Source organism: Anoplolepis gracilipes, chromosome 5 (assembly GCF_047496725.1).
Source record: "Anoplolepis gracilipes chromosome 5, ASM4749672v1, whole genome shotgun sequence".
Taxonomy (NCBI): domain Eukaryota; kingdom Metazoa; phylum Arthropoda; class Insecta; order Hymenoptera; family Formicidae; genus Anoplolepis; species Anoplolepis gracilipes.
The window spans coordinates 11,812,980-11,831,387 of NC_132974.1; the positions used below are offsets into that span (position 1 = coordinate 11,812,980).

The 18,408-nt window shown below is 33.7% G+C and overlaps 3 protein-coding genes across 3 annotated transcripts; 2 read left to right on the top strand and 1 right to left on the bottom strand.

The window, feature by feature from the left end:
• Nucleotides 1-107: 107 nt before the first annotated feature.
• Nucleotides 108-12,338, top strand: LOC140666282 (sodium leak channel NALCN-like). Its single transcript, XM_072893295.1, has 29 exons — nucleotides 108-661; nucleotides 1,228-1,361; nucleotides 1,442-1,627; nucleotides 1,838-2,061; nucleotides 2,159-2,433; nucleotides 2,725-2,972; nucleotides 3,181-3,570; nucleotides 3,770-3,961; nucleotides 4,040-4,177; nucleotides 4,279-4,485; nucleotides 4,664-4,860; nucleotides 4,934-5,056; nucleotides 5,302-5,475; nucleotides 5,546-5,725; nucleotides 5,811-6,063; nucleotides 6,282-6,449; nucleotides 6,568-6,776; nucleotides 6,963-7,083; nucleotides 7,198-7,331; nucleotides 7,406-7,571; nucleotides 8,216-8,410; nucleotides 8,495-8,712; nucleotides 8,940-9,163; nucleotides 9,353-9,489; nucleotides 9,592-9,728; nucleotides 9,973-10,123; nucleotides 10,192-10,326; nucleotides 10,695-10,869; nucleotides 10,964-12,338. The coding sequence occupies exons 2-29, from the start codon at nucleotides 1,257-1,259 to the stop codon at nucleotides 11,140-11,142; spliced, it is 5,241 nt and encodes a 1,746-aa protein (XP_072749396.1). The 5' UTR covers nucleotides 108-661; nucleotides 1,228-1,256; the 3' UTR covers nucleotides 11,143-12,338.
• A 261-nt stretch (nucleotides 12,339-12,599) lies between these two features.
• On the bottom strand, nucleotides 12,600-17,095 carry Mcm3 (minichromosome maintenance 3). The gene is made up of 11 exons (XM_072893301.1): nucleotides 16,882-17,095; nucleotides 16,583-16,695; nucleotides 16,277-16,485; nucleotides 15,971-16,101; nucleotides 15,662-15,900; nucleotides 15,307-15,549; nucleotides 14,705-15,068; nucleotides 14,073-14,377; nucleotides 13,793-13,943; nucleotides 13,217-13,674; nucleotides 12,600-12,943 (listed from the first exon to the last, which is right to left on the bottom strand). Exons 1-11 carry the CDS (start codon nucleotides 16,948-16,950, stop codon nucleotides 12,745-12,747), a joined length of 2,481 nt encoding a protein of 826 aa, XP_072749402.1. The 5' UTR covers nucleotides 16,951-17,095; the 3' UTR covers nucleotides 12,600-12,744.
• Nucleotides 17,096-17,164: 69 nt separating this feature from the next.
• Nucleotides 17,165-18,324, top strand: Mrps23 (mitochondrial ribosomal protein S23). Its single transcript, XM_072893307.1, has 4 exons — nucleotides 17,165-17,361; nucleotides 17,714-17,875; nucleotides 17,963-18,077; nucleotides 18,149-18,324. Exons 1-4 carry the CDS (start codon nucleotides 17,318-17,320, stop codon nucleotides 18,257-18,259), a joined length of 432 nt encoding a protein of 143 aa, XP_072749408.1. The 5' UTR covers nucleotides 17,165-17,317; the 3' UTR covers nucleotides 18,260-18,324.
• Nucleotides 18,325-18,408: the final 84 nt, after the last annotated feature.

Here is an 18,408-nt window from a genome sequence, read left to right on the forward strand (position 1 = left end):
ATTATACAAATTATACATAACTTTTTACTAATAAATTTTTAAATAAAGATATGAAACTATATTACAAACTCGTATCCTATATGAATAAAAAAAGATGTTTTCCCATCTCTATCTCTTTCCATATTTATTCAATTTTCTGATTAATGATCAATATTTCTTATAACGTTTTAATTGTCATTTTAAACATTACATTAGCTGTATGTAATTTTTCAGGTACGTTGAAAGTTTATACATCGAGATGTATGCATCAGAGGACTAACATTTCCGTTGTCAGAATATTGATGATACATGTATTAACTTCCCTATAAACAAATCGCCGTGAGAAACAGTTTAATTAAAGAAGAATAATAATTTTGATAGAACTCTTTTGAATACAACTTGGAAATCTTTTGATTTTTGGAAATTCGTTTAGTGAAATATTGATTTTCCCGAGAGGCGGGGAGCACGTACTGCTCATGCTCGTCCGCTCCAACTTTCGGCCGTGCTGGACCGCTGGTGAGACGGCCGAGGCATGTTCGTCGCGGCATCGCGACAGCTTGTTATTACCTCTGAGATGTTTATTACACGTTGAGCTTTACCGTTGCTTTATACCGAAGATGTAGTCTATAGAAATTGCCGTAAAGGCAGTGTCCGTCGTTTTCCGCAAACAGCTAAAAGAAAGGTGTGAATCCCTTGATAATATGTACATAAATAACACATTGATCTTTGCGCAGATATAACAAAGTTTGGAGAAAGATCAAATATTTCTTCGATTATTGTTAAATTATACTTATTTCTTAAATTTTTCTTCGATTAATTCTTTCGATTGTGTAAACTACTATTTTATATTATTTTTTAAAATTATATATCTAATTCAAAGAACTTATATGAAATATCCACTTTAAATATATATAAATCTTATGTTCTAAATTTTTTTTAAATTCAAATATGTATTAATACGTATTATTATATAAATTTTACAATATATTATTAATTAAATGTAATCGAATAATACACAATATTTTATATAGAACAATTGGTGTAATATCATTGAATATATATATATATATATAGATATATATATATAAACACAAGAAATATAATAATTATTTAATTAATTACATATAAAATTTCTAGGAAATATATATAATAATTTCTAGAAATTATTTATAATAATGGTGTTTGTTTAATTTTAGCATCAATGTGAACATATTTTTCAATAAAACTGCTCGTTTATTTTATTTCAAGGCCTCACCATTGCGAACATAATTCCTATTATGATGTTGGGGCGGAAGCAGAGCCTCAAGGGGGAACCCGTCCTGGCTGATTATGGTCCGGAGGAGTCCCTCAATGAGAGCGCTGACATAGAATGGGTCAACAAGGTGAGAGAGGAAGCGCAGATCAACAAGGAGAGAGCGAAAAGAGCTCCAATTTTTCTGAAAACTACTTTACATGATTTCAGTTATGGGTGAGGAGATTGATGCGATTTTGCGCCCTAGTTTCGTTGGCCTCCGTTTGCCTGAACACACCAAAAACCTTTGAGAAAGTACCATCTCTCCAATATGTCACCTTCATTTGCGATCTAATAGTTACCTTTCTATTCACTGCTGAAATGATTGCCAAGATGCACATACGAGGAATACTAAAGGTAAAGGTCGTTCTCTTCATCGAGGAAGAATTGAATAAATATATTAATTTTTCAAATTTTTTAACTAAAAAAATCTCTCACGAATGTTATACCAAATATTTCAAATGTCAAAAAAATGTTAGAAAATGGAGAGTGAAATTTTTCTATATGATTATATATCACTGTATTATTTATGTGGAATAAAATAAAATTGCTAATGGTATTGCGCAGAGAGACAAGTCCTATTTGAAAGACCATTGGTGCCAATTCGACGCTAGTATGGTGATCTTCCTCTGGCTGTCCGTGATCCTGCAAATGTTCGAGATGCTGGGTTTCCTCATAAAGTTTAGTTACGCTTCGATTATGCGGGCCCCACGGCCGTTGATCATGATACGTTTCCTCCGAGTCTTCCTCAAATTTTCGATGCCCAAAGCCAGAATCAATCAAATTTTTAAGTAAGAGAATTAAATATTTAAACTGATAACTGATACGTAAAAAAACTTAAAAGCGAGAAATTTCGCAAATTTATTTAATTATTCAATTTTTATACAGACGCTCGAGCCAGCAGATCTACAACGTCACGCTTTTTTTCTTGTTCTTCATGTCCTTGTACGGTCTTTTGGGAGTGCAATTCTTTGGCGAGCTGAGAAATCATTGCGTATTGAACACAACCGATCCGAATTACATTACGATCAATAGTTTAGCTATTCCCGACACGTTTTGCTCCACCGATCCGGAGTCTGGATATCAGTGCCCCGAAGGAATGATGTGCATGAAACTGGAATTGTCCAAGTATATCATAGGCTTCAATGGATTTGATGAGTTTGGTAGTAGATAATGTTAATATCTTTGTTAGAATCTATGTGAATTGGTTTTCCATGACAATTCATGTTACTTGTGTATTATATCCTCCAAAAATATTACAAAAGTAACTATAATTTCTCTCTTCAAAACAAATATTTTTAGCTTTATTATAAATATAATATGATATTATCGAAATATATATTTTTTATATATTTTAATGTCTTTAAAAGTATAAATTTTCAATAGAAATTAAAAAATTAAAATTTTTACAATTGTGTTGCGAGATATGTGAAATTTTGATTTGAAACTTTTAGCTACCAGCATCTTTACTGTATACCAAGCGGCTTCTCAAGAAGGATGGGTCTTTATCATGTATCGTGCGATCGACAGTTTACCGGCATGGCGCGCGGTTCTCTACTTCAGCACGATGATATTCTTTCTGGCTTGGTTGGTGAAGAACGTCTTCATTGCCGTCATCACCGAGACCTTCAATGAAATCCGAGTGCAATTTCAACAAATGTGGGGCGTCAGAGGCCACATTAGCAATAGTTCAGCATCGCAGGTTATTTACCTATCTGTCTCGAAATTTTTGAGAGAAAAAAGAGAGAGAATTATTCTCTTTGTTTTTTAATTTATTTTAAAGTCAATAAAACACTGTGTATAAACATGGTTATTTGAAATTAAATTGCAAACAAATAATGATATAATTTTGATTGCATATTGAAATTCAATATACATATTTAATTCAACTTATTATTTTATTATTATAGATATTGACTGGAGATGATAACGGTTGGAAGTTGGTGACATTAGATGAGAATAAGCATGGTGGTCTTGCGTCTCCAGTTTGTCACGCTATCCTCAGATCGCCGTACTTTCGTATGGTAGTAATGTGCGTAATCCTAGCGAACGGTGTCACTACCGCAACAATGAGCTTCAAACACGACGAAAAACCGAGGAACACGTACTACGATAATTATTATTGGGCCGAGATCGCCTTCACGATACTCCTGGACTTGGAGACGCTCTTCAAGATATGGTGCCTGGGATTCCGGAGTTACTATAAACATTCGATTCACAAGTTCGAATTGCTGCTTGCCATCGGCACAACTATACACATTATTCCGTTCTTTTATCTCTCTGGATTCACTTACTTTCAGGTCTCTATCAGTTATCTCCGGTTCTTTGTTTCTCGTGTTGTTTCACTTTCCTTCATTTTTGTTCTACACTTGAATCTATATTCTTTAAATTCATTATTTTAAATTCTTAGCCACTGATTTTTGAACTTTTAAAAATTTAAGTAAAGTTTGGGAAAACAATAATAGATTTTTAATATTTTATATTTTTATGTACGAAAAGGTTCTCAGAGTAGTCCGGCTTATTAAAGCGTCGCCGATGTTGGAAGACTTCGTCTATAAAATTTTCGGTCCTGGCAAGAAACTCGGCAGTCTCATTATTTTTACCATGTGCCTGCTGGTGATATCTTCCAGCATTTCTATGCAACTTTTTTGTTTTCTCTGCGACTTTACCAAATTTGAAACTTTTCCCGAGGTAAGTCACTTTAATACTTTCATGAAATTATTGCTACACAATTGTATATAATCTAAACTTAAAGCTTAAATTTTTTAGGCATTTATGTCGATGTTCCAAATTCTCACCCAAGAAGCCTGGGTTGATGTTATGGACGAGACCATGCTACGAACTCATGAAACGATGGCACCTCTAGTCGCAGTATATTTCATTTTATATCATCTCTTCGTCACTTTAGTACGTACTTTTTCCTTGATATTTCTTAGATGCAATAAATGCATGTTAATATTATATAAACGGATATTTATTAATGTAATTAATTAGAATTATCCTTTCAGATTGTGTTGAGTCTTTTCGTCGCAGTAATTCTAGATAATCTTGAATTGGACGAAGACATAAAGAAATTGAAACAATTAAAATTTCGTGAACAAAGTGCCGAGATAAAGGAGAGCTTGCCCTTCAGACTGAGGATCTTTGAAAAATTTCCGGATAGCCCGCAAATGACATGTCTTCACAAAGTACCGTCGGACTTTAATCTGCCAAAGGTTCGGGAAAAAATATTATCCTTTTGCGATTCGTTATTGATAATTTTAATAAATTTTAACTATAATATTAATTTAAAGGAAATATATATAAATAATTAATTCAACATATATAATATGAAAATATGTATAATAATAATTCGATGCATTGAAATCAATATTCGATCCATTTTTTTCTAAGGTGCGTGAGAGCTTTATGCGACAATTTGTGATTGAAGTAGAAGACGAGGAGAATGAAAATGCTAAGAGAACTAACGAGACGTTCGATTCAAAAATAGTATATAGAAAACAACGTCCGGTGAAGATCTTGAACAATCCACCAAAGGTGAGAAGTGTCGTCAATAATTTGAAGAAAGCAGCTGTCATTTATATTATAAAGTAAGTTAAACATCACGTCGCAGTCTTACTATTCTCAAGTTTGGATTTGAAACTAATTTTTAATTGTTTGCAGTGATTCCAACAATCAGAGATTACTATTGGGAGATTCCGCCATGATTCCAGTACCAGGAAAAGGACTTTTAAAACCACAGGGTACTGTTAGCAGTGCCAAACAGCTTCGCATTGATCAAAAAAAGTAAGAATAAAATGCAAAAATTTATTAGTAAAAGAATCTAAGAGAATCGACACTTATAGATTTAAAAATTTAAAAAGTAGAACTATATATATATATATATATATATACTAATCGAATATTCTTTTTTAATTCGTTATAAAAATTTTAATATTTTTTAATATATTATTCATAACGATGTTAAAATCGTATATTTTACGTTTTCATTTTTATTTTATTTGTTTTTGTCTACTTACGGATAAAAATAGATCAATCAGAAGAAGCGTCCGAAGTGGATCGATCAAGCTTAAACAGACGTATGAGCATCTCATGGAAAATGGAGATATTGGCGGAATAAACAGAGTTAGTTCAGCGCGTAGCAGGCCGCACGATTTAGACATCAAGTTGCTTCAAGCTAAGAGACAACAGGCGGAAATGCGAAGGTACACCGTATGTTTCTAAGATCTCCGTCAATCTAACGTTCTATCATCTTTTTTTTTTTTATATCTCTAGAAATCAACGAGAAGATGATTTGCGAGAGAATCATCCGTTCTTTGACACACCGTTATTCGTGGTACCACGTGAGAGCAAATTCCGAAAGTATTGCCAGCTATTCGTCTACGCGAGATACGATGCGAAACTGAAGGATCCTTTAACGGGCAAGGAAAGAAAAGTGCAATACAAGAGCTTACAGTAAGATTCATCGCGATATTAAAATATCGAGATAGAATTAAAATAGACACTCAAGCTGACGAATTTCGTATCTCTTTCTCTGCAGCAATTTCCTCGGTTTAGTGACTTATCTCGACTGGGTCATGATATTTATCACGACATTGTCATGCATCTCAATGATGTTCGAGACGCCACGTTACCGCGTGATGGAGGAACCAGCGTTGCAGATAACCGAATATTGCTTCGTTATCTGCATGAGCATCGAACTGGCGCTTAAGATTTTGGCGGATGGCCTGTTTTTCACACCCAAGGCTTACATCAAGGATGTCGCCTCTGTATTGGACGTCTTCATTTACATCGTATGTATAACACGTTAAGAATATATATATATATATATATATATATATATATATATATAAATAATTGTATTTTATAATATTCTATATTATAAAATATTTTTGTAATTCTGAGAACATAATTGCGTATGATTACACAATATTATAATTACGTATAAATTGTAATATAATAAATTTGTAATAAATATAATAAAATTGTATACGTTATTATATTATTGCAGGTGAGTCTTGTGTTCTTATGCTGGATGCCGAAGAGTGTGCCGCCAAATTCCGGAGCGCAATTGTTAATGATATTACGATGCGTCAGACCATTGAGGATTTTTACTCTTGTACCGCATATGAGAAAGGTTGTTTACGAGCTTTGCAGGGGATTCAAAGAAATTTTGTTGGTAAATACTGAGCATTTTAAAACACATCGTCCTCCTTCCCTTCTCCTAAAAGTCTTAGAAATGACATGAATTTATGAACCGTCAAATAAGATAATTGATAAAGAACTGTTTTATTTAGGTATCGACATTATTGATTCTGTTAATGTTCATATTTGCGAGCTACGGTGTACAACTGTATGGCGGTCGATTAGCGAGATGTAACGATCCTACTATTTTGAAACGCGAGGATTGCGTCGGCGTGTTTATGAGAAGAGTGTTCGTGACGAAAATGAAGCTGCGACCAGGGCAGAACGAAAGTTATCCGTCCATTTTAGTACCGCGTGTTTGGTAAGCATAAAATAGTTGATGGAGTCTAGTTCTCTTTCGACCAAACATATCAGTTATATTTTATAATATGTATATATACTATCAGTTTTATTCATCTCAATCTATAATTCTCTCTCTCTCTCTTTCTTAATGCAACGTTTATATATCTTTTTTTCTTCGTAGTACTAATATTGTAACGCATTTCAGGGCTAATCCTAAACGGTTTAATTTTGACAACATCGGCGATGCAATGATGGCTCTGTTTGAAGTACTTTCTTTTAAAGGCTGGCTCGATGTGCGGGATGTTCTTATTAAAGCTCTTGGTCCTGTGAGTAATTAATTTTACGACACGTTAATATATGCATCTAACAATTTACCAATTTTATGGTCTAAAAATAGATAATTTTTATCTAATTTTTATTATATTACCCTATTTTTTCAGCTTCACGCAATCTATATACACATTTATATCTTCCTCGGTTGTATGATTGGTCTAACGTTGTTCGTGGGTGTCGTGATCGCGAATTATTCCGAGAACAAAGGCACCGCTTTGCTGACGGTTGATCAGAGACGATGGTGAGAGGCTTTGAGATATTTCGTCGGTGCATGTCAATCTTGATACGATCTACTAGAGATGAATTTTAATGCAGGTGTGACTTGAAGAAACGATTAAAAATCGCCCAGCCATTGCACTTACCACCGAGACCGGACGGCAAGAAGTTCCGGGCTTTCATCTACGACATTACGCAGAACATTTATTTCAAACGGTTCATCGCCGTTATGGTGCTCATAAATAGCGCTCTGCTGTGTGTCTCTGTGAGTTGAACTAGGCTAAGCTTTCATTTTAGACATTTCAGAAGCGATATGTACTTTTCAGGACTTCATGCGATTACTTCCATAATTATCTGATATTTACTTAGGTATATTTAGATTGCTTCCATTGGCCCTCTAGATAGGCTTTATTTATTAATAGTTTAATTACAGAAAATATTTATGTAGTAGTTAGAGAGAGAGAGAGAGTTACACATATGCATGATCGCGTAAATTCAATGCGCTAGCTTAAAGTTCTTACAACGAATCAATTTTGCTTGAAAACTACGCTAATCGCGAGCTTGAGAGAAGCAGCTTTATCAGAGCAGTCTTGCTTCCTATTTAATTCTTTACAAATTTTATTAATAATGTGGATAGACAATCATCTAACGGTAGGATTAGTAGGATCACAACGAGCATCGTGTTGAAAAGACAAAGCGACGTCCAATTTCAAAATAGAAGACACTAGAAAAACACACACTCTCACATATAGAGAAGCCCCCATCAATTTGGAGACTGTTACTTTGAATCATTTGTTCCTTACCGGCTACCATTAGACCGTGGCTAAAAGTTAGTGTAACAAATCGTTTGCACATGTTTAATCTGCGGTCTTCTCCTCTTTTTTTTTTCTTTATCTTGCTCGTTCCAAGTGGAGAATCGAGGAGGAACACACGGAAGCGCTGGCTACGGTCTCCACGATTCTGACACTGGTCTTCCTCGTGGAAGTAATCATGAAAAACATTGCTTTTACACCACGTGGCTATTGGCAGTCCAGAAGAAACAGATACGATTTGCTCGTGACAGTCGTGGGCGTTATCTGGATCATCATACATTGCACGATGAAGGTACGTTTGATGTATCTAGTTAAATTCCCCTTCGTCGACCACACTTCGTTTTCCTAGTATTATAATTTACCGCATTGTTTTCAGAATGACCTATCCTACGTGATTGGATTTATGGTTGTGATCCTCAGATTCTTCACCATCACCGGTAAACATACGACTCTCAAGATGCTGATGTTGACAGTTGGTGTGTCTGTCTGCAAGAGTTTCTTCATCATATTCGGCATGTTTCTCCTTGTCTTCTTTTACGCGTTAGCCGGCACTATAATCTTTGGTACTGTCAAGTACGGAGAAGGCATAGGAAGGTGAGAAATTATATATATATTTGCACGCAAGTATATAAAACTTTTAATTTACGATTCAAGAATTATTCTCACCAGATTTTAGAATGTACAAGTATAAAGAAAGCACATTTTTTAATTTGGATTTTTCGATGATACTGAAATCTTTTTTCATCTCCCCTCGTTTCTTATGTCATCATTTTCGCTAGTGTGATATATTAAAAATTAAACATAATCTTTTTCCAATCCAGACGTGCTAATTTTGAGTCACCGGTCACTGGCGTGGCGATGCTTTTTCGTATAGTGACAGGAGAGGATTGGAACAAAATTATGCACGACTGCATGATACAGCCGCCTTATTGCACACCGGCGGGTAATTACTGGGAAACGGACTGTGGCAATTTCCATGCTTCGCTGATTTATTTTTGCACCTTCTACGTCATTATCACTTACATCGTCTTGAATCTTTTAGTGGGTATGTACATAATATGCATTAAAGAAGCATTTACAAGTCAAATAATCACATGGATATTATTTATATTTAAAAAGAAATTATTTTTCTCTTGTTTTATAGAAAAGGGAGAACATTTTTTTAATTAGATTTTTACAATAATTTAATTAGTGAGGCAAGAAATGTGAAAATTTTGTTTTGCTTTTCAAATAGCTATTATCATGGAGAACTTCTCTCTATTTTACTCAAATGAAGAAGACGCATTATTATCGTACGCCGACATAAGGAATTTCCAGAACACATGGAATGTTGTTGATAATCATCAGAAAGGTGTTATACCGGTGAAACGGGTATGATATCTTACTTGATAAGTTTCAAATGAATAATCTTGCATCCAGTGAGACGATATAATTTGCGTAAGAAACGCAAATAATAAAACTAACATATTACAGGTGAAGTTTATTTTGCGGTTATTGAAAGGTAGATTGGAAACTGATCCGCAGAAAGACCGCTTGCTCTTCAAGTATATGTGTTATGAACTCGAGCGACTACACAATGGTGAGGACGTCACCTTTCACGATGTCATTAAGTAAGTTTCGTGAAACTGATTGTGATATTAAACGTGTTTATTCTCTTTATTAGTTTATAAGTTTTTAATAATATCTGAGATATTAATTAATTTGGTAAAATGCTTTTAGATCTTTTCATCCTTCTTATGTTTTACCATTTGGTTTACGAATTCTTCAATTATACATAGACAATATATGTAAAAAGTCTTATATCATTCGCGAGTTTAATCGTCAAAAAGCTTCCTAAATTGAAAAATTTTTCAGTATGTTATCGTATCGTTCAGTGGACATAAGAAAAGCGCTCCAACTGGAGGAATTGCTCGCTCGGGAAGAGTTCGAATACATAATTGAGGAGGAAGTAGCCAAGCAAACCATTAGAACTTGGTTACAGGGTTGTTTGAAAAAGATACGAGCGGTGAGGATCGGTTGACTTCAAAATCGCATCGAGAAAATAATCTTTTTCTTTTTTCTATATTCTTGTAGAAGCAACAAAATAGTCTCATCGCCGGACTTCGTGCTACGAATAATGCGGCCGTGCTGCCCCAGGATCAGGAGAAAAGCAAAGAGGAAAAAAGCAAGGAAATTTGTGTCGATCGAGAGGAAGAGACTGAGACGAAAGTATGTTTTATCTTATTTGCTTTTTTTTTCTTTTTTTTTTCTTTTTTTTTTTTTTTTACTATACAAATATTTTTAGTAGAAAAGTTGCCTAAAAAAGTGTAAAAAGTATCCTAAAAAAAAAAAAAAAAAAAAAAAAAGAAATTTATAAAAATTTTTTACATCAAAATTAACAAATCATAGTTTTTCCTTTAAAACTTTCAAAAAAATATATAAAATAAATAAATTTCTAGATAATTTCTAAAATATTATTATGTATGTGCTAGAATTTTTACATTGTAATTGCTTATGTGAATTTTAATAAAGTTATAACAAAAATTATATAACAAATCTCTTATATAGTAAAATTCAAATTATCTTCTGACAATTAGGATGTCGAAGTTCCAAAACATAGAGCTAAGAAACCGGTGGTACTTCCAAGATCGGACAGCATAGGGAGTGCTTCGGGAAGAAAATATCTGGCTCCGACGTTGTCGGATCCCGCATCCGTAAGATCGGAGAAAGATAAGATTGCGGTATCGAAGAAAAGAAACAGCAGACCGCCGAGTAAGTTTGAGCGATGGCTTTCATATCACTGCACTTTAGTACTAATAATAAATATGACTATGAATTACGCTTCTCCTCTCCGAATTTCTTTCAGCGATGGTGAAAAATAATTTACCTCATCTGACGGAAAATACAGAACAAAGCAGGCAACAAAGGGAAGTGTTGAACAACAAGACAACTGTGCCTAAAGTTTCCAGTGTCATGTTGGAAGTTCGGGAATGGTGGAAGGAGCAATTAGCTTACAGTAGCGAATCCAGCGAAGACGAGCTTTAAATCTTATAAACCGTACTACGATTAAGAACTATTTAATTAGGCTATAATCAGAAGCAGATTGTAAAGCGAGGATTCCTGTCGTTAGAGCAGTAAAAAACAAATTTTTTCTTCCTTTACACAAGCCTAAAGATTTTGCATCAAGAAGAAAGAAATCTGAGGAAGAAAATATGGTATGTGCCTAATAATTTTAATCGTTTGAAACCAATCACGAAAAACTTTAACGTGTTGAGCTTCGATCAAAAATTGCCAAGAACTGTTATGTTAATATTTTGCTATATCGAAGAACAGTTCTATATGCTTTTTGAACTTCCTGTTGTGTGCATTGTTTGTTGAAGCTCACTATGTTAAAGGAATCGATTTCCTAACGAAAGAAAATTGTAATTGAGATACATGCTCATTTCGTATCGAATGTCAGGGCATTATTTGTATGTATGTATGTGTGTGTGTGTGTATGTGTGTGTCGAATAGATTGTCCATACGAAAATTTCTTTAAATCCTTGAGCATCGATTTGTTTAAAAATGCCCATAAAAAGATTTCCTGTGTATCGTTCATGTATCTTCATCGATCATGTTGTTGAACACAACAGGTAATTGTAGTGAATTTTATACGATATACAAAGTTAATCACTGTGCAAGTAATAGTTGGATAGCGTTGTTAAGGGCAACTGTGAGTACAATTAAGATGCGATTCGTCGTAGATACTTTTGTCAAGATGGTCCCGATTTTCTGTGAAAATGATAGGATCGTGAATTGCTTATTCTTTCTTCCTTACAACAAGAATATATCCTGAGGGAGGGCCTGCATCGTAATTAATAGATCTACGCGAATTGATTGATTTGATATCGGCGGTTGTAAAGTGTTAGCGAACTTGATGTTGATGTTACATTATCTCTGTTATAATTAGCACAGTAATGCTACTACGGGTGATGCTTTAAGATAAAACAACAGTCGTGCAAGACTCGAGAAACAGTTACTTGACCAAAGATGTAACTTATTTTCAAACGAGATTGTGTCGATTATATATGTGCATGTTGAATGTAGGAAAGACAATTGGAATATTTATATATGATATTGTCGTGAATTTTTATAAAACAAAGAATATATGTATGTGAGTATGTCGAATAAATCCGTCAAACTTTACGCGATCGATGTTGGCACAATAATATGCACACGCAGGGTCGATATGTTATGCGTATATATATATATATATATGCATTTACAGAAGCGAATTTAGCGTTATGTTTATGTCAGTGTAAATGAATGTTGATGATTGTTGCTAGTTTATGTGCTAATGTGTTGTCAAATATGGGACAAATAAATGTTGTTAGATTATGCGTAAAATCGTATAAAATTCGTTATTGTTACTCAATCATTAATATATACGCAAACGATAAAAAAATAATTTTTTAAAAAGTACTATCAATACGTACATAAATTGAATAATGTAGATATCGCTACGTATCTTATATAAAGTCTTCGATTATTTATTATAGACATGGATAATTTTTTTGCTTGTAATCTAATTGCATTGAACGAAAAATCTTATTTCAAATTTGCGCGTGTGTTTCGATTAAAAAAACATAAATTATTATCAGTAAGATTTTATATCAGGAAGATATTGTCTTCTGCTGCCATAATTTGGTTTGCCTCGGTCATGACGTCGATGGCAGCGTTGATCTCATCGTTTGTAAAGTTCAAAGATTGTGTTGTGTTTAGATAACTTGTTACTTCTCTCAATGGAATTGTCTGAGTTCTACGATCTTGAAACAACTTGTGAAGTGATGACTTGAAAATTGTAAGTCTAAAAATTAGAATAAAATTAATTTAAAATATGCTTTCTCTTCACTCAATTTTTTTGTTTTATCAAATACATTAACAAAAATATAAAAATGTATATATATATATATATAAAATATTTAAGACATAAAGAGATGTAAAAAGTTAAAAGAGAAAAAAGTACTTATTTAAATAATAATTTCGTACTTATTTAAATAATAATTTTTATAATAATTTTAAACTACTTTATATTATAATTTTAAAACATAAGAATACATTTTTTTTCGAATAAAATTACCTTTCCTGCGTGATCGTCGGTGTCGCTGTTTCCGGAACGGAAATCTCCATGCTCTCCGCAGCAGTCTCCGCAGTCTCTGTAGTCTCTGTGCGACTCGGCGACGTGCGCGTGCTGATCCTTTGTGATTGCGTTCTGGTTATTCTCCTGCTCGTCGCATCCTGCTCGTCGAGCGCATCATCGCTGTCATACTCGTATGGATCGTCGCCCGAATCTTTCGTCTTTTTACGTTTCGGTTGTCTGCTCTCATCAATGTCGCCTCCATTCTCCGACACATCACTGTCGCGACGTCGTCGCTTCCTTTTTTCCTTTTCCAGTACACGCTTGAAGTAAGCGAACTGCACCAGCTCTATTGCGGCGCGTGCGTCTTCCTCTTCCACGTTCTTCGAGAGTCGTGCCTTTGCATGTGCTGTCGCCAACCGGATCAGCGTTTCCAAGGTTCTCGCAGTTATCGGTTGAGTCTGAAAATTATGTAGAATGAGATATATCTATAACTTCTTTCTCATTATACATTTTAATGTATAGTGTTAATTGGAACTTTATTTTGGAACCTGTAGAAACAAAAATGTCAAGACTTACCCTTGCAACATCATATTCCACCATATCTTCCGACCGAAGTTTTGAATACTCTTCCGCGATAACGGCACTGGCTTCTTCCGTGAGTTTGGGTTTCATGCATCGTGCGATGTGAATGTACTTTCTCATGAACTGTATGGTGAGAATTTGGTCGCTGAAAAAAATTCGTATAAAATAGATCTCTTTATATAAAATCTTTACAAAATCAGCATTTATAATTAATCGAATAAAACCTCATTATATTTTTAATAATAGAACATGTATAGATGGCAAATATATTTACTTTTTAGAACGCGTCTGTCCATGTAGAAGTGGATCATATTTCTGATAAACTTGAGTTTGTGCCTCCTCAGTAGCTACATCATCCGGATTTTTCGTGGTCAACATATCCAATTTGGAACCTAAACTCAAAGCCTCTCCATCTTGCTCCAGAGGATTTCTATATCGATGCATTCTGACGACGTGATCACTGATTATGTGATCTTGATCCGAATCGATCACGTCTAACATAACAAAAAGCAAATCAAAACGCGACAACAGAGAATCTTGCAAGCCAATGTTCTCCATAGGTGTCTTGTATTGATCGTACTGAAATTAGAGCAAAAGCTTTCATTAATATTCTACCTTCTCTCTCACCATTAGATATTTCATTTTGTATATATGAATGTTATTTCATTTAATTGTTAAATATTAATCTAACTATATATTTTAATTACTATATATTTTATTTATATATATGAAAACGGCTGCAATTTTTAGTTTTACAGAAATATTTCTGCAAAGGAGCAAATCTGATTTAAGTTTGCCTTTCTATAAATTATAGAAAATCCTTTAAAGGCTTGAATTTTTTAATAATTATTTTCCTTTTCATCTTGAAATCTACTTCTTCAAGAGGATACAAGAGGACGAACTTACTCTTCCGTATACAGGATTCGCAGCCGCTAATACTGAACAACGAGCATTTAGACTGGCGTGGATGCCAGCCTTAGCGATTGTAATTCTGCCTTGCTCCATCACCTCGTGTATCGCCGTCCTGTCGATATCCGACATCTTGTCGAATTCGTCGATGCAAATAACACCACGATCAGCCAACACCATCGCGCCCGCTTCTAGCCTACGCTCGCCGGTTTCCTGGTCGACTGTAACCGCCGCTGTCAGACCAACACCAGAAGATCCACGTCCGGTGGTTGGAATTGCTCGTGGAGCGGTACACAACACATAACGTAGTAGCTGCGATTTGGCCACTGATGGATCTCCAATTAGCAACACGTTTATGTCTCTAATGTATAAAAAATGTTTTGATTATTATTCCGAAATTGTTAATGAATATTAAGACAGAGGAGACAAAACTTTTACCACTTGCTATCAACTATACATTTTTTTCTCTTCTTTTAGGAATTTTACTAAACTTGCAAAATTATAAATATCTTTGCAATATCAGATCTCTCAAATCAAATTTCTTAAAATTCAAAGCTTACGAAACAATAAAATGCATGAAGAACCTTGTTAATTCTTACCCTCTTAGCCTCGTACCATTTGACAAGATCTTTTCCACGCCACCTAACAATAGACACAAGATTGCCTTTTTGATGTACTCATTGCCATGTATAGATGGTGCGAGGGACTTTGCGAGGAGTTCGAAGATATTTTTGCAGGGATTGTTCTTTGCCAGTTTTTTGCACATGGCCACGTCGTCGTGAGAGATTGCGAGATTGGCTTCCTTGCTCAGTTGCATCACATTGTTGGCGATTAGAACAGTTCTGATTGTGCACAGATAATTATTGTGACATAATACATTTAGATGAAAATAGAAAGGATTTACAAGTCAAAATTAAATTGAGAAATAATTTTCGATCTTTGTCTGTCACGTACTTAAAAGTGCCAGTCGTGTATCCGCCTTGCTTTCCTGGGAGACATCGATAATTCCCAACAATCTGTACTCGATCTCCGGGCTTGCATAAGTCCACCAAATCATTATCACAGATTACATCCACACTTCGTGGGAGCTGTCCAGCTGGAGCTTTCTCTGGCATCTCTTGTATAGTGAGTGTTTGATGATCTTTGTAAATGGACAAACCAAATTCTGTTTCCAGTGGATTGCCATCTTCATCCTACAATCAAAAGATGAATTTCTCTGACATTAATAGATATTTTTTATTTAAATATTGTATAAATAATTACAGTAGTTGGATAAATAGCAGAATGTGGGAAAGCTTCCAAGGAAGTTAGATCTGAATAGGCTCTCTCTAGGACTGTTTTTGTCACATCACAGTAATGGACGCTTCTTACAACTTTTGGTCGTACTAGTGAACCTACAATAAATAATTTTATATGTGTTAGTTTCATGAAAAGATAAATTTCTAAATAATAAAAATATTTTAATGTAAGCTTATATGCAAATGAATTAAATCGCTCAGGATTAAACAAATTTAGATAAATTTAATAAATCTGGTTGAATGTTACATTTTTTTCTCTGTAGGTACTTACATTTCGTGACGATACCTTCCACACATACCAAGTTACCCAGATAACGTGAGGTAAGTGTTCTTGGTGTAACATGTTTGTTTCCAAAGCTACCTTCAAAAGCTACAAAAAAATCTTTGTTGCTTTTGGCATAATCAATATCTATACTTGAAATATACTGTTGTAAGGCATTTTGGAATGCCAGTTGTTCCTCAAAAGAATTATTTAATAAACTGTAACATATTAATTTAAAATTAATCTTAACTCTTTAAAACATTGCAACCAATTTTTGTCCACGCTATAAGAACAGAAGAAATAAATCTATTATACCTTGCTGTACGCACAGGATTTTTCCTTCTCAAATCATTGATATTCACAACTAACCTATATTTATTTTCCTGAATCATATTTTTAACCATTGTGGCATATATGCCTTGATCTTCCTGTAAACAAAATCAACATATGTAAATAATGATATAATCCTTATAACACTTTGTAATAAAATATAATTAAATTATATATATATATATATATATATATTAAATAAAATTATTAGAATTAAAAGATGTAGCCGGTATGAAAGACTACTGTATTGACAATAAATGTTGATTGTGTGTTAAAATATCTACCATGTCATCGAGGAAATCAACATATTCGCGCGTTATCTGCTCCAGATTCTGATCGATCTCCGTATCCATCTTTGATGCAATTAATTACAAAATCTAATATTATTTACACGATTTGTTGTAACGAAAAAATTCATATAAATTCACAAAACGCTTTGAAAGCTACGCGAGCACGACTCAGTTCTCTTTGCGCGGGAAACTGGTAGGTTAGGTTAGTCAAACTGTCACTTCAAAAAGTCACTAGCAATCGCGTGCTAGTTTTTAGGGACTTTCTTTTCATACCACCCTGTACCGTTTTAAAAATGGCGATTAAATTTTGTGATAATGTTTGAAAAGTTAGGTTAGGTTAAGTTAGTATCCGTGAAGACGAATCACTGGGTTTTCTGAAACGAATTTTCTTTATAATCTATTTGAACTGTCACGTTGAAAGAGATACACTATGGCACAAAGCAGATTGGAAAAAATTGGTACAATTTATACCAGGTGAGTGTATGCACTCTTCGTAATCCTTTCCTTCCTTTTAATGATTTTTGAGTTTATATGTACAAGAATTAAATTAGCAATTGTCTTTTAAACCTATAGAATAATTTTCTTCAAATAATATTTTATCAATATATGAAGTTTATTTTAAATGTTTAAAATGTATGAGTTTTATTTGAAATTAAAGAGTTTTTGGATAAAAATTTGGATGTTTTTTGTTTACTTCTTGTATATTTGTATTATAATTTTTTGGAAAATTAAGAGAACTGTAGAACTCTTGTTAACAATATTTAATAAGCAATTTAATTAAATATTTCAAATAGTTACATATCTACATAATGGGAATGAATTTCAGAGTTACCTCGCTATTAAAGGGTAAAGCTATGAAAGAAGAAGACAAACCGTTATGGTTGGCAGTGTATGAGGCTTTCCCTCCAAAATACGAACCTAAATACGATAGACGACTGCCAAAAAAAGAAATCAGACCTATCTTTTATCAAGAGGATAGTATTCGAGTGTAAGATGTTTTACTATCTTACATTGAATAAAATATTGTGTCTCTTTCTATATAAGTTATATCACTAAACTATGTTTGTTCTTACAGAAGGTTTCACAAGGATCAAAGCTTTATACCAGCTACTAATTTGGCAAACGAAAGTATAAAATCTGCAACTCAAAAGTTTCTATCTATATACAAAACGATAGAAGAAGAATGTACAGTAAGTTATTTGATTTTTTATTTAAATTAAATTGTTTAATATATTATATTAAAAATATATTGAATTTGTAGCAGGAAGAATTATCACAAGATAGTATTTATGAAAAGGCAATGAAACAGTATGTTTTGGAGGTAGAAACAAGAATGTCGAGGAATGTAGAGACTAAATCATCTAATACATAGTTAAGTGATTAGAAAATTATACTTTCTTTTTGTAAATAAAGATCTTGTTATTTAATGGATAGAAATATGAGTGTCTCTTTCTATATAAGTTATATCACCATGCTTATACTAGAGAAGTAGAAATGATAGCAGAGTCTTATTCAACAAGT

What these genes read in the sequence shown, in the direction of transcription:
- LOC140666282 (XM_072893295.1), top strand. Translation starts at nt 1,257, where the DNA reads ATGATGTTGGGGCGGAAGCAGAGCCTCAAGGGGGAACCCGTCCTGGCT. An exon ending in ACGGTTGATCAGAGACGATG is followed by an intron (nt 7,332 to 7,405) that starts GTGAGAGGCTTT and finishes ATTTTAATGCAG; the next exon opens with GTGTGACTTGAAGAAACGAT. An exon ending in ACCTTTCACGATGTCATTAA is followed by an intron (nt 9,729 to 9,972) that starts GTAAGTTTCGTG and finishes AAAATTTTTCAG; the next exon opens with TATGTTATCGTATCGTTCAG.
- Mcm3 (XM_072893301.1), bottom strand. Translation starts at nt 16,950, where the DNA reads ATGGATACGGAGATCGATCAGAATCTGGAGCAGATAACGCGCGAATAT. An exon ending in GGAAGGTATCGTCACGAAAT is followed by an intron (nt 16,102 to 16,276) that starts GTAAGTACCTAC and finishes TATTTATTGTAG; the next exon opens with GTTCACTAGTACGACCAAAA. An exon ending in TGGAATATGATGTTGCAAGG is followed by an intron (nt 13,675 to 13,792) that starts GTAAGTCTTGAC and finishes CATAATTTTCAG; the next exon opens with ACTCAACCGATAACTGCGAG.
- Mrps23 (XM_072893307.1), top strand. Translation starts at nt 17,318, where the DNA reads ATGGCACAAAGCAGATTGGAAAAAATTGGTACAATTTATACCAG. An exon ending in ATTGGTACAATTTATACCAG is followed by an intron (nt 17,362 to 17,713) that starts GTGAGTGTATGC and finishes AATGAATTTCAG; the next exon opens with AGTTACCTCGCTATTAAAGG. An exon ending in CAAGAGGATAGTATTCGAGT is followed by an intron (nt 17,876 to 17,962) that starts GTAAGATGTTTT and finishes TTGTTCTTACAG; the next exon opens with AAGGTTTCACAAGGATCAAA.